The sequence below is a fragment of the Xyrauchen texanus genome, chromosome 23, assembly GCF_025860055.1.
Source record: "Xyrauchen texanus isolate HMW12.3.18 chromosome 23, RBS_HiC_50CHRs, whole genome shotgun sequence".
NCBI lineage: Eukaryota > Metazoa > Chordata > Actinopteri > Cypriniformes > Catostomidae > Xyrauchen > Xyrauchen texanus.
In genome coordinates, this window is record NC_068298.1 from 35391968 (window position 1) to 35408260 (window position 16293).

Here is a 16293-nt window from a genome sequence, read left to right on the forward strand (position 1 = left end):
ATACTGGCTAATTAATTGCTTTTACAACATGAATAATACATTACACATTATGAGAGACCTGATTGTCGGGGTATAATATCCAGTTGAATAGTTACCATTCTTAGTAGAATTAGATGAATCATACCAGATTAAATATTATAATCATCGATTTATCAGTTATAAGTGATTACCAATCACTACACACATTTTAAAAGGTACATCGGCTATAATCATTAATTTGTCAGTTATACAAGTGATCACAGAACATAGAGTCATTTTCAGAATTATCTATCAGTCTAGGTAGGGTGTATATTTTATAGGGTTATATCACAAGTACTGGGACAGGGAAGAGGATCTCATGAGGATGGGTTTTCAAAGAAAACCTGCTTCAGCTCTGTATGGAAGTTCTGAATGTTATGCTGAGGGTTTGAGTTTGTGGAACAAAGAAGGATCTTCTTTATTGGTCAGCTCTGTCATTACAAACCCTAGTTTGAGATTAAGCAGGCATGGGAGAGACCGTATCCTTCAGCAATTTAGGTTTACATTTTTATGACTCTAATGGCTCTGTGAGGTAACTCTATGATCTGTGTATTGTGATGTGTTAATTTGATGGCTTTGTTCATGGATAATCCTACTGACCACTGACTCTGGTAGCACTATGCCTTTGGTTGTCTTAGACCTCTGCTCTGCATTAGATTTTTTTGGATAATAATATTCTTATTCTTGTTTAGAGTGTATTGTTGGAATTAGGGGTACAGTTCTGAAATGGTTCCAGTCTTATCTGTCAAATAGAAGGTTTTCTGTTGTTATTGACAAACACTCATCTTCTGTGGCACATATATATTGTGGCATGCCCCAAGGTTACATTCTTATACCTATCTTATTCTTGCTATATATGTTACCTATGGGCTCTATACTTTTCAAATTCATGTATCATATCATTGCTACGCTGACGACACCAAAATCTACATACCCTTGAAGCGCGATGACAATACTGCTCTCAAACAACTTGTTGCATGTTTACATAAATTAAAATGATGGTTTACTCATAACTTTCTACATTTAAATGAAGACAAAACTGAAATTATTTTGTTTGGACCAAATGAGAAAAATAATTGGAACAATCTCGCTTAGGGTAATCTTGCTCCCTACTTGTCTTCCTGCGTTAAGGACTTAGGTGTCTATTTCGATTGCAACCTTAAGTTTGATAAGCCAATTAATGCTGTAGTCAGATAGAGCTTCTTTAACTTGCAATGATTGGTGAAAACTAAACCCTTCCTTTGTTGGAAGAGCTTCAAGATTGTCATTCATGCTTTCATCTCCTCACGCCTCGACTACTGTAATTCTTTATACTTTGGTTTGCCCCATTCTTCCATTTCTTGTCTCCAAATGGTTCGTAAAATGTATAATTTTTTTGCACAAATATCTTAATAATTTAGCTCCACAATATCTCGAAGACTTACTATGCACACACAATCCTTCCAGATCCCTCAGATCAGGTAACAGATACAAAATAAATGATATATGTTCCTAGATCCAGGTTCCAGCGCAGAGGGGACCGACCATTTGCTGTGGCAGGCCTGTGTCAATTAGAGCTGCTCCACAGTGTCGGCTTTTCCCTTGCTTTTAATGTTTTGTAATTGTTAGGATTTATTTTGTGTTTATTTATTTTTTCTTGGTCAACCAAGGTTGTTTTTAAATGTGCTTAAAAATAAACATTACTTGATTTGACAATAGCTGTCACCCTAACATCAACAGCCTAATTTCAATCTATTTTCTCTGAGCTACTACAACATTAATCATGCAGTCAAATTAATCAAAAGGGTTGGCAAAGAAGCATGGCTGGCCAAAGTGGACATTACATCCGAATTTCTGGCACCTCTTCTGAGTTAGATGGAGAGGAAAATATTATTTTGCAGTTACTTACATTCGGCTGCAAAAGCAGTCCAAAAATCTTTGATATACTTTCCGAAGCTCTCTGCTGGATCTTGTCTAATAATTATGCAATCCCCTCCCTTGTTCATCTACTTGACAATTTCCTCTCCATCTCCCTGTTCAATGCTCTCCCAGTGGTGCATCTCGCAACAATACTGCAAGTTTTTTACAGACTTAGGCGTTCCCGTTCCTCATGGAAATGGTAAATAAGTAAATTCATTAAGTAAAACAGACCAGTCAAGACACGGTCACTTTGTTATTTTCAATTTACCTGTACCCATCCAGCTGTTTCAATAGCTCTCCTTCTATTCTTCATACAGGAGAAACAGAGCCAGGTTCCCCCTCAATCCTCTCTTTATTGATGACTTTAACCAAGCTGTTACCAGGCACTGGTTCCAAAAACACGTCAAATCCATTCTCGCCAGGTCGGGCTTCCCCACTAAACATTCCTATAGCCACTCATTCTGCACTGGCGTGGCTACTACTGCCGCTCAAAAAGGACTTAAAGAACACCAAATTAAGTCTCTTGGCAGGTGGTCGCTTTTCATTCTTACATTTATCGAAATCCCCTGCGCATCAAGTACCCACATGCTTAATCATTGTTTTAATCATTGGGCCGGGCCATCCAATGTATCATGAGTTTACCATCCTGACAGAACCGGGCCTTCTCTTTACTACCAAACCTCGGGATCTCCGCCTACTTCACCCGCACCCCCAGCCATTACGCCATAGGAATAGATAGTCCACCCGTCGGCTCCGTGAGGATTGAAATCTCATCCAGCTGAGCACAGTTACAATCATTAGAATCACTAAGCTGAGTAATTTCTTCCCGTGGGCATGTCCAGCCAACCGTCCAAACATTTAGAATACCCATCTGTCAATTCTATGGTCTTGAAAGTCAGGAGAAGCTACACCATGTCCCTACCCAACAACCGATTTAGCTCCATGTCATACCTAGTACAGAGTTAAGCACTTTCCCTCCCAGAACATATAACAGGTTCCACGCTGGCTTCGTCTTTAAAGTATAACCCTTTCGAGCACCCTGTCGGCCAAATGCTGCAATTACAGCCGGTAAGTGATAAACCAAGTTGAAACTTTTTATCTATTCAGACCAAATGCGTGAGAATGCCTTCATGACCGAAATCGGTTTCTTTTTAGACCACTGCACGAGGATGCCTCCGCAATTAGAAATATTTTATATTTTCAGACCACTGTGTGAGGATGTCTCCACAAGTAGAAATATTTTATATTTTAGACCGCTGCATGAGGATGCCTCCGCAATTAGAAATATTTTATCTATTCAGACCACTGAGTGAGGATGCATCTGCAATTAGAAATATTTTATCTATTCAGACCACTGAGTGAGGATGCATCTGCAATTAGAAATATATTTCCTATTCAAACCATTGCATGAGGTTTCCTCCAAAACCAATAATAAACATGTGAGGATGCCTCTGCAACAAGATGCGTTTATAATTCAGACCAATGTGCGAGGAGGCCTCCGCATCCAGAAATGCTTAATATATCATATTATTGCACAAGGATGCCTCCGGAACTAGAAATGCTTATTATATCAGTGGTCTGCTGGAGGATGCTGTAGTTCTTGCTATTATCGTTCCTCCTGAGGTTATCCCGTGTTCATGGTTGCCCAGCTCGTTCTTGATTCAACTCAATCACAGACTGCATGCCAAATTTGTTTACCTTTTTCACTCTAAGATTATATGATGAAGTGAACTTGTGAAACCCCTCTATAACCAATAGCCAAATAATTATTTTAGGCATTGTTTTAGTCTACTCACAGTAATTTGTGAGGGTACCTCAGAAAGGTTAGCCATGCAGTCCCAGTAAGGTGTGTCTGGGTCTCATCAGAAGCCCTCCTCAACTCATGTAGAGCTAAATAGAGAACATTGAATTGACAAAGGCTTTTCATGTCCACAGATCTCAAATGAAGCCTGGCTGTCCAGCCAGCAGAGTGCTGTTCAGAGACTAAGAAGGGAGCTGAGTATGAAAAGGCCACCCTTGAGCAGAAATGCTAATGGAATTGATTTTTTTTTCTCCAACAGAATAACTGCAGCCTCATGTCAGTGTGGAACAGTAAGTGGAGTGTGTGCTTTTGTACAAAATCACTGGCAAGGTAGTAAATGAATACACAGAAATATGCTATGCTATGCAATTAGAGCACTAGCCATGTGATCTCTTAATTTCCTCATTGCATGGTTTATAGAACAGAGCAGCCACTGTGTGTCCAAAGCTATTTACTTTCATTAGATCTCTTAGGCCAGGGAAAATTTGGGGCACCAAAACAACAGAGCTAGTACTTTTCCTCTTAAGTGTCAGCATTTTGCAATCAAGATTTGTTATGACGGTCAGTGTCGGGGAAAGCTACTTTGGAATTGTAGCTTGTCAAAGGAGGCTAGTTGTCACACTTCTTAATCCAGTGAATATTTCTCAGACTATGTTTAAGTCTTGGCTACTAAAAAGCTATGAACATTTATACTGTTATTGCCCAGGAAAAAAGATACAGTTCATTGAAGACAGTTCATTGACCTTTTGTGATATATGCCCCAATAAATCTTGTCACACTTTGTGGGTAAGGTTTTCACACAAGAGCCTGCTATAAGACAATTATAAAACACAAAATATTAAAAGATAATGTACAGTAATATCAAACAAGTGATTTGGCAAACAAAAATGTATTCTCTGTATATTGTGTACATTCCAAACATGTGTAATAACTTTGCCCGACCTAGCATTGCCTGAATGTATGCTAGTGTGATTTTATTCTGTTTATGTGTTTACCCAAGATTTACAAGATTACAATATATATATATATATATATATATATATATATATATATATATATATCTTTTAAGATGTGTTTGTTATTTATGCACTTGTACAAATACAATGTGACAAAATAGTGATGTAAACTTTCGTCATGTTAAACCACTACTTGATGGAAGAAATAGCTTGTTACTGGAAAAGCTACACTGTTTAGAAATATTGCTGCATTAATGTAATTAGTAGCAGCACAAGATTTTGTTTGTTACTCCAAAACCCTGCAACATGATAGCACAGGATGTTGCCATGTTGCTCCGTAATGTTGCGGTACACTAACACCAGCCCCATTCTACCAAGTTACTAATAAGTGCCATTTCCCATGCAACATTTTAGCATCATTTCAAATGAGTTTACCTTCTCATGTGACATGACTGATAGCATGTTGCATCAGCAGCGTGGGAGTTTTGGGTTCTTGTCCCAAGTGGAAACCAGGAAGTAATTGTGTTTGCATAATTCAGAGGTTCCATTTTCAAATCAAAGATTACACTCTCTGGGCTTTTAACCCGGCAACTGAATCTCACACAGGCTCAAACATTCAACAACACTTTCCACTTCAGCCACTGAGGCAGTGGTTTGTATTTTGGTAAGTACAGACCGAGTTTAGCTCAAGAAATTTCAACTTACTATTTCTGAATTCACATTGAGATCACTCTATGACCCTGTGCTGAATCTTATGTAAAAGTCTTCCAAAATGTTCACTTAATATTTACATTTATGCATTTGGCAGACGCTTTTATCCAAAGCGACTTACAGAGCCCTTATTACAGGGACAATCTCCCCAGAGCAACCTGGAGTTAAGTGCCTTGCACAAGGACACAATGGTGGTGGCTATGGGGATAGAACCAGTGACCTTCTGATTACCAGTTTACCAGTTATGTGGTTTAGACCACTACACAACCACCACTCCTTATCTTATGTAAAAGTCTTCAAAAATGTTCACTTAATATCAGAGGATGATAAAGCTAATCAGATTTTGCTTGCTATTCGCAATGGAGGTGTTTGAGTTTGACAAACAACTCCAATTCTATTTTGCCATTTGTACCTATCTATAGAACTACATTAAACCTGGGCTACTAGAGTTGCTGTGTTGGAAAGATGCCAGGAGAAAAGTTGAAGGATTGTGGTGAGCAGGTGTTTATATATTTTCTGCGTTGTGATTGTATTAATTAGCATTTTCTCCTGAGCTGTCATTGCAAACTCCGTTATAAATCAGTTAACTTTAAAGAGAAGATACCATCTTCAATGTACAACATAAATGGACAGGTATTAGCATGTTTTTGTATCATCCAGAAAACATTTATGACATTTTCAGACTACACTTATTAGCCTATATGTGCATGGCCATATGTTCATGACAAACACATTTTATTCAGAGGCCTATTATTTGCCTCAGTCACCCTTATGTTGCCCGTATGCAACCCTTCAACTTTATTTTTGTAACATGATTACAAGTTTAACCTTTTGGGATGAGGATCCAATCATCATTTGAAAGAGACAGGATATTCTTTTCAGAGCCCTTCATATTTATTGAATTGATTTCAAATTTGTTGAAAAAAAGCAAAAATGTAGAACAGCCAGTAAACAATGTGATATTGGAAAACAGACCAGTATTTTTTGGGATCCAAATATAGGATTTCAATTACTTACATGTTTACCCACTAGTGAATAAGTTCTATGAATCTTATGAATGGAACCCTGCACTTTACGGAACCCTGCACTTTAAGTTCTTAGAACCTTATTTGTAGCATGTGCAATGATAACAAGAGTTTTCTTCTTTTTCTTTTTCTTTTTTGGACAAGGAAGCAGAAACACATAGCAATACAAAACAATTATATGAAATCACTTTATTATCTGTGTGTGGTGATTCCATTTGGCAGGAATGTTACAGTCTAAAATCTGTCTATAACGGGCATGCAGTGAGGCTAACAACAGGTTGAACACTCAGAAAACACAGAGGACACACAGAAATATAATTTACAACCTCACCTACAGTGCACATCATATGCATGCAGACAATTCATCACAAATAGAAAGGCTGGAGAGTGTGAGGATCTACAGTGACAAAAAAATGCATAAAAAAAGAAACATATTTTCCAAAAGGAAAACCACCAGGAGATAGGAACAGATTACAGATGGAAAATTACAGTAAGATAATTTATCTTTATAACAAAGGAAACCGCATAGGACAATGCAGTAGACATTAACATTCAAATAACAACAATTACATATTTCATAACGCTTCTATGATAGGCATTAGCAGAGACAGAGAAAGACATTGAGTGAATGCATGTGAATGCATGTTAAATGTCCATCAGGAATTGATTTGAAGATGTTCTAAAAGTGGTCACAAAATATTAGAATGTTACAATGATAATTCATTACAATGATGGTGTCATAATGTTTCACATTGCACTTACAGACATAAAAAATAAACATATAATTTGAAAAGAATATGTTTTCAGAGTTTTTTTTTTTAATTCGATCACATCCAATTATGTGATATATTTGTATAATCAATATCTTTTTAAGGGCATTCACAAAACCCAGTGCCAAATGCCTTCCAGATATTTCAGAGTGCACAGATGGTAGACGTATCACATCACTTTAGACAATACCTTTAAAAGAACAAAAAATAAAAATAAAACAAAAGAGAAAGTAAATAGAGAAAGCATTAAAATAATAACTGTTCACACAGTAATAACATTCTCACTAAAAAGAACACTCTTTGGTTTTATAAAACACAGGTGATGACAGGATGGGCCATATGGATTTTGGGCAGTATTTATTTATCAGTGCAGCCAATGAAAATGTGTCACATCAAGGGCAGTTGTATTCACGTAGAATAATCATGTAACTGCACAATTTGTGCTCAACTGAACTTACATTGTATTTTGTAATATATAAAGGCCTTGAATATCGAACACATAAATAGTGCAGTGGCAGTAAAATCTGAAAACACTGTTCTATGTTGATTGACAGATAATTTATTAAAATTAAGCATCTTAACATCTGGCTAGTTTGTTCAACTGTAGGTGAACGACATTCTAATCTGCAAGCTCATTTATATAAACATTTAATCTATTAAAATCCTTGTTGCTAGGTACGTGGCAGGACAAATAGCTAGGACATCACTTTGGCAGTGTGCTCTAAAACGCCACACTTTTATAAACTTAACCATGTTTTACTCTAAAAGCCACAGCTTATCAAATGATATATATATAATTCATACATTAAATGGAATGTCTGGAATATTTGGAAAGTTTCAAACAATAGAGCAGCAGCCTGATTCAATTTCCTAATTGTATTAGAAAAAATATACAATAATGTTCCTTTTGTTTATGATTCATAAAGAGGTTCAATAATGACTCGTCGTTTACAAATACAGTATAAAGAATTTACATGCTGTTATAGCAACATGTTAAAAAGGGCAACTTTCCTCCAATAAAAAGTGAGCATTTTAACTTACTTGTTATAAATGCTTAATAAATATGCTTATTCGCACTTATATGAATCAAAAGCATAAAATTCCCTAATTCATAATTTGTATCACAATGTATCAAAAATAGACTATTGTAGTGAGATTAAAAAGGAGGATTTATGTCATTTTGTGACAGTCTTCTTTGTGTTTATGTTAGATATGTTGTCAGAAGAGAGATTTTACCCAGTGCTTTACTTAAAGTCCTCTACAAAAACACTTTTTTTTAGCTCTTCATGCTCATTCACAGCATCATGTAATAAAGCCTGATGACTATTAAACCATAGGTTTTATTATAGGTATTTTGTGTTTGCAACTTATTTATAAATGTTTCTTTATATGTGTCCACTTTACATTACATTTTTATAGGTTACTAATGTTAAAAAGTGTCATTTTTAACACATTAGGCCAAATGGCTCACTGTTTGGCAAGTGTTGCATGCAAATTACTTTATAACATTCTTATAACTGTAAATAAATTATTTATAATGCATTTGTAAATTAATGATTAGTCATTAATGAACCCCTTTATGATTCCTTAAAGGGAATATTAATGTAAAGTGTTACCATTGAATTTTATAAATCTTGAGTATTGTTGTAGTTTGTAAACACATACTCAATGATCTTCAACTAACACGTTTTCCTGAACAAGTGCTGACTTGTGACCTGTGCAAACAGAGTTGAGATTTGTGGTTAATTTCACTAGCTGGACATAATTGTGGACAGGACCTAAAAAGAATACAAACACACTATTAAACCACTGCGTAGCTTATTGTTTATCTTTTTTTCTTCTTGTTTTCTTAGTTTAAAAGAGGGTGGATAATACAAACTGGATTAGCTTTTTTAAAATCAGAGTTTCTCATTATTGAGGAAATCAGAATGGATGTTTTCCTTCATACCTATGAAGTTACAACAACAAGAAATAACATCATACATAAAGTAGCAACAAGCAAGCATAAAAACACAGATGGACCGGGCCAGCGGGGCCAGTGCCCAGGGATAGCACACTGCCAGGGGCCTCATAAGGGCCTTGATCCGGACCTGGTTGAGACCACTACGTAGCAAAGCCACATCATATCACAGCCTAAAAATAAGTGCCAGTCTTCATTTAGAGGCAGTGACCTCTAATTTTTTATTAAACTCATCAGTAGCATTTTGTTGGACTGATACTAGGAAGACAACACAGCATTTGCATTCAAACATTCTCTAGCAAATAAGCTTAATACATAATCATGTAGATTGTCTGTCATTGCTGATCTGGGATCCAAGTCTCATACAACTAATGGACACAGGACATCTTCATTCAGAAACAAGAATTGCACCATTGTCACTGTCTGATCACTTAATGTGTGCTCACAACCACGTTGTAAGTGCAAACGTAAATGTAGATGCTAAATAATTAGATTTACTGTACAGCAGTGATAAAGAGGTTATATATATATATATATATATATATATATATATATATATATATATATATATATATATATATATAGCCCTATTGATCCAATTGTAGGTTTATGTGATCAATGTCACCCTCTCACATTCTTAAAGGGATAATTCACTCAAAAATTAAAACTCAAGTCAATCATTCACCCTTATGTTTTTCCAAACCATATGACTTTCTTTCTTTCTTTTGTGGATAGTAACTTCATTTGTGTTCCACTGAAGAAAGAAATACAGATTTCTTTCAGACATGACAGAGTTTTTTTATTTTTTTGGTGAGCTATTTCTTTAAGTAGCATACTTTTTAAGAATAATTAAGTCAATTCAAGGGAGCATCTAGCTCTATTGTCTCACTAATTGCAGCTAGCTAAAGTTTATGATTCCGTATTATTCAGTCACTCGAGTGTGGTGTGGATGTGCGTTAAAAGTTAATGAGAAACATACTGCCATACATACCAAACAAATACTAACTATACAAAACACTGGTGTCTGTCAGATGACAAAATCCAAAACCAGAGTTATTGCCTTAAATTTCAATGTATTTAACCTAAAAATGTCTAAAAAAAAATTGTATACAGTGTTCCTGTAAACAAAAGCATGCGTAGAGGAAAAATAAACCAATATTGTGTGATGATAGTTTACGCTTTCTTCCATATTACAGTTTTCAGTCAAACTAATCGGGTACTGTCTAATGTTACAATTTATGATGGCTGGAAAAGTTTACTTCAGTAGTTTAAAAAATAGATGGCAAATTAATCTGTATACAGTATATATCTATAGGTATACCACATGGATACATCAATAATATATATAACAGAGCAACAAACAAACATATGATATGATCTGGAGAAATCTCTCCAAGATAAAATTATGGCTTATACTCTTAGTCACTGTATATATATATATATATATATATATATATATATATATATATATATGATATATATATATAGATATATATAGATATAGATACCTGTATTCATATACAGTTATTTTTTCATTTGTTATTTACAAACAAAATTAATGATGCATGGGAATATTTTTGCTCTAAGGTCTGGACTCATGGGGCTTTTTTGTCTTTAAACAGAGAAACAATGCAAACATGTATATGCAACATTTCTAGTGCACACATTTTTCTTCATCATTTTAACAAAAAATGTCACATTTATTTGGACCCCTCAGTAAAAGACAGATGTTATGGCACGCAGATCGAGTCCAGAGATCTTAGAACAAATATGACAGAGGGGAAAGGGAGAAAGGTGGTGGAATTCTTGACCTTAATGATTTAAACTTGTCGTGAAACACTGTTACTTTTTATTGAACATATCTTGAAGTGGGCCTGGAAGGAACTTCATTACTGTATCCATGATGCTCTCCTCTTCCTCTTCTTCATTACCACAGCCGGCAGGGATTGCTTTCTTAGGACGGGTCAAACTCCCTTCGGACGCCTGCTCCATGGCTGCCTGTGCCTCTGCCTCTTTCTCTTCCTTCTTCTTTATGCCATACTGAAAAATAAAACAGCACCATGTTAGGCATTTTCATTAGAATGTGAATCTTTTGTATCAACATTAATATGGTGTCTACCCCAACTAAGCTCCACATTATCCTGATTAACATACTCATGTGTGAACATTTGGGAATTCTGACAGCAGCACTACAACCTGGATGTTAATTTAGAGACTGTTAAATTGGGATAGTGTTGATTATGTACCTAAAAAGTTGGCGGAATGCCACCTGGCAGGCTAATATACTAATTTGGCCCTGTCAGTTAGCTCAGTGATTCACAGAACCTTTATTTAGATCTGAAACACTTTCTCAGTTGCAAATAAATGTCCTATAATTTCAAATAATGTGAAAAATATTGTCAGGGAAATCTACTTCATTAGACAAGTGCTTTGATGACAAATGGACCATTTGCTCTTTGTTTCACCCCCTAAGAGTCTGAGGCTACAAAAATAATGGCTGGTTAATTCTTGTCCATTATACTTTTCTACTCTTTATCAAAAGGACCCCAAAGACATGCTAAGTAGTTCTACTTCAGTAATTTGTCTTAAATAAATAGTTTGTCTTTTGGACTCATCATTATTTTCAACATGCAGACTTTGAGTTTCGTTATTTCTTTAATTTATAAGTATATTTAGAGTGGTTGGATTAAGTGTAATTAATAGTGCAAATTGTAGCTCAGATGTAAAAAATAAAAATAAATAAATAAAAGAAAAACATAAATAACATGCATTATTAGAACAAGTTTTTAATCACATTCTTTGAGCTGTTTATTGTTAGATCATAAAGAAAAACCCAGTGGAAGTTGATACAGTTGATACAGCAAAGTATATAGTTAAATCAATGTTCTGAGCCACACTGAAGCTATTGAGCAATCCTAAGCGTATCTAATCTACAGTACGGATACTTTGATCTTGTATAAATGTATTGATAACAATTAAATTTAGGTTTTCAGGTTGAAGTGGTTTGACATTTTTTTGAGATAATACCTTGTATTATGCTCATCCTTTCTTATATTCGTGTTTTTACTCCATATTATATGCGTCGTTGACATATAAAAATAATTGTTCACGGTAATAAATTTTTTTATAAATCAAGTTTATTTAAATACAATATTTGTGTCCATTTTGGTTTCACACATAAATATTTCAAATGTTTTTTAACATATATTTTTTTAATTTATTTATTTATTTTTTTACGAATATCAGAGATTTTTGGTCACTCATAATGTAAAAAAAAAAAATCTTTCTTTTATAATCTATTCTTGTTGGTTAAACTACCTGACTTTACCGGATAGTGTATTAATACTATATATATATATAAAAAAAATCAATGCCTTTTTTAATAATCATAAAAGATTATTCCAAACTGTTATTTATTTATTTATTTCCCTTTTTTTTTTTTTAAATGTCAAAGTGAAACTGCAGTCTGATATCTCCACTTGGAGAAAGTGGGACCTGACTGACAGACTTGGAACAGATGATGGCTTCTATTTCCTAGAGTTTTCTATATGAATCAGTCACATCTTGAGGAATAAGGCTATAGGAATTGGATTGGGGGGAATAATGTGAAGGGTTGATGTTTAGGGCAAGGTGTAAACCCTCTTGAGACACTCAGCAGACTGAGACATAAATAACTGTGATGCCTTGTCAATAAATTTATTAAATGATGGAACATTTTGGTGTCTGACAACTAACAAGTTCTGGGATTCCTGATAATATTGTAACTTAAGCTTTTACGATCATCTTAACGAACTCGCTGGTTATTTTACGATGGAGTCTATTTCCCAAACCAGCACGTAGATCCTCATTATAAAGCAGAAATTAAGTGCTTCTTTACGGGAGCTATCCAGTCCAAAGGTGCTGATCTCTTTGGTAAATATGTCCAGAGTTTGTCCTCTCAACATGAAAATAATGTGGAAATACTGAAGTTGTTTGTAACCTTGTTTAGGTGCCGAAATTTATGAACTATTACAGACTTTAATTATAAAAATAATTATGACTTTAGGAAGATGCTGTTTCAGATGTATTGATGCCCAGTCATAGAGATTAATGAAAGTGATGCAATAAATGCATGTAGCGAGCATGTACACGATGTGAATCATAAGGGGCTCTCGCGTAGCCTAAATTTTGTTGGCTGGAAACAAATGCACAAAGAACAGGATTAAAATGATGGGCATCAGTATTGAACTACTCATAGACCTGTCTAAATATGAATAGATCATCTGGTTAGAGTTTCAAGGCACCGTGTACTTGTAGCCTTAATGACATTATGCATTATGCAATTTGAAACTGCCTTGTAAAAAGACTATAGATGAGCTGATTTGAACCAGCCATTGGAGGAAGGAGGAAGAGGAGGAGGAGGAGGAAGAGAGAGACAGGGAATCTCTCATTTCACACTCTTACTCTAATCTCCTCTAACCAAATATGAATGATTTATTAGGCATATTTATTTAAGTTTTAAACTGCATGGTCACATTACATTACTCATGTCCTCTTAAATAATCTGTTTAATAAGAACATATTGTCTTTCTATTGCCATTACAATTATACTCATCAAAGAAGGTCTAATATAATGTTATACTGTATTAATTGTCTTGCTAATTTAGACCTATCACGTCGCATGCGGAGACTACCTATTGATTTCAATGCAATATTTTTTAACTATTTATCCTCTGAAATAGTTTACACTGGCTTTCCAATGATCAAAATCTATTAATATAAATTATTAAATGTCCCATTGTCTTTGATAAACTGTGAAAGATGTCAGAAAGATATGTTTAATTGCACTTAATGGACTTAAGAGTAGTTCAAAGCTCTCGTTAATTTACAAACGTTTTTATGAACTACTTAGACAACAATACTTTTAGGAAACGCACCTTAGAGGTTAAGTACTACTTAAGTGCTACTAATGTTCTATTAGTGCTTCGGGAAACCCAGCCTTGGTCAGAAAAAAGCTCACGTAATCATCTTCTGACCTTCTAACCAGTGGTTTCCAGCTTTTCTCCAACCATCTACAGGGAATATCATTTACATTATTTACAGCATATTCACATGCAATCTTATTAATAAAGCTTAGTCTAATAAACAATTAAACGGGCTACTTGAAGATAATTCTCGGTAAACCTTAAAGTTCAGCGAGCGTGGGTAAGACATTAAGACTTCCCTCAGTATTTTAGTCATGTTTTTCAGAGAATGTGCAGATGCCGCTTTAATTCTTGTGGTAAAATAGACCCTTGGGCTGAGGGCTTAGTGGAAAAAAGCTTTCTTTGGCCTCCCATCCTCTCAAGATGGCTTTGCATAAAATGTATCTCAAACTCCATAAGCTCACAAGAGATCATCCTCCATTTTGTGCAGCCAGGCAAACCAAAAAAAATATCTGTGGCTCGGTGGCCCAAGGTGCATTATCAAGACAAATCTGTAAGTACTAATCTGTACAGGGGAATTATTATTTCTAGCAATGACTTATTGTATAGTATTCATAATATTCGAACAAGAACAGAACGATGTTAAATGCAGCAGTATCCTCCCAAAAGTTCTGGGAAGTTCTGTTCTGGCCAGTCGCTCTTGAAGTTTTTCATTTAAAAGGGGTTACGTTTTAGATGATGTCATTGGTATTGACTCCTTTTAAAAGTGTGTGTGGGGGGGGACACAGCTGTCAGTAGGTGGCTCACACAGACCCAAACCTTACAGTGCAGTATTTATGTATTAGAGTATATATTTACATACAAGTATGATATAAGTTTTATATTAATATGTACGTATTATAGTAGCATTTGTAGTATTTTAAAGATTCAGGTATTGCAAATTAAGTGCAAAATTCTGCAAAATTAGCTGTAAAAATAAAGGGCATCTTGTGGAGCACTTGCTTCTATTTTACACGTGACAATAAAATACTGAGCACAAGCTGGTCCTGAATAAATCAGTTACAATAATGAAAATTGTGCATATGCACAATTACTCTTTTTTACTCTGTGCTTATGCATTGTGGGATTTTAATTGATTCAATTTAAGTGTTTTGATAATGTTCACCAAAATTAATTCCAATCGATTTTTGATACGTTCAGTGACCATTTCTGGTGAAGACACCTGGTGATGTCTTGTGTGAAGTGAGTTAGTCACTGAATCAACAATCAAAAGAGATTGTACAGACCTACAAAGAGACTTTAGTAGAGGTTTTATACATTATGAGAACAAAGAAATCTATCATTTTCCTACAGTTTGTGAGCAGCTGAGCATGACTTATCAAATGACAACAATAATAATCTTATATATAACGTCTGTACGTTTTCATGTATAAAAAAGTGTGTCTGCATATCTATTGACTTCAGTAAAATGCATGTGTTCTAAAAACACAGCAGATCTATGTTTTTTCTTACAGTTTGTCGACTACTCACCAACATAGAGGTAAAAAACAGGAGCTGATATTAAAAATAGCTTTACATATTTAACACAGATCTAGTAATCTGCTTAAATTGGCAAAAAGAACAGATCAAACAATTACCTCACAAACATTATATAAAAAGCATATCTTAAAATGAAGACCCATCCGCTGATATAAACTCTTGCAATGTGTGCTTAAAAGAAGGATTGTCCTTAGTTTTCTTTTTCTGCAGTGCATTTCACGTAATGCTGGTAATCAAGAAAAATATGCAGATAAATAACACTCATTTGCGTGTTCCTCAACTCTAGATTATTAATTTAGATCAACATCAATTCCGATAAAAAAACATGGATACAAAGCAACTTTGTAGAAATGAATTGAGCCACGTTGATTAGCCTGATAACCTATTACGCAAGGAACGTTTCGACTCATGAAACTCACCTGTGATAGGCTGGATGGTTGCTCAATAAGCCCAAAGTAACAAAATGCAAATAATACAAATAAATACAAATCCACCATTTGGACTCTGTATGGGTTTATCTTGGAAAAGTGTGGGTGACCAATATCATGTGTACCCCACATCTCCCTGGCTGTTACGCCCTTGGGTATTGATTCAAATGTTTGTATACTAAACACATTTTATATACTAATACCTACAAAAACTTGTGGCTGTACGATCCAGGTATTTGCTCTTGAGTTCATTTCCCCACCTAACATTCAAGGGTTTCCCAA

General features: G+C 35.0%; 1 protein-coding gene across 1 annotated transcript in view; it reads right to left on the bottom strand.

Annotated features, from left to right (window-relative positions):
* Positions 1–10620: 10620 nt before the first annotated feature.
* The window catches only part of LOC127663346 (complexin-1), a 79152-nt gene continuing 73479 nt past the window's right edge, over positions 10621–16293 (bottom strand). The window contains exon 4 of the mRNA XM_052154890.1: positions 10621–11180. Coding sequence (XP_052010850.1) covers positions 10983–11180 — 198 coding nt within the window. The 3' untranslated portion in view covers positions 10621–10982. The remainder of the gene's footprint in view (positions 11181–16293) is intronic.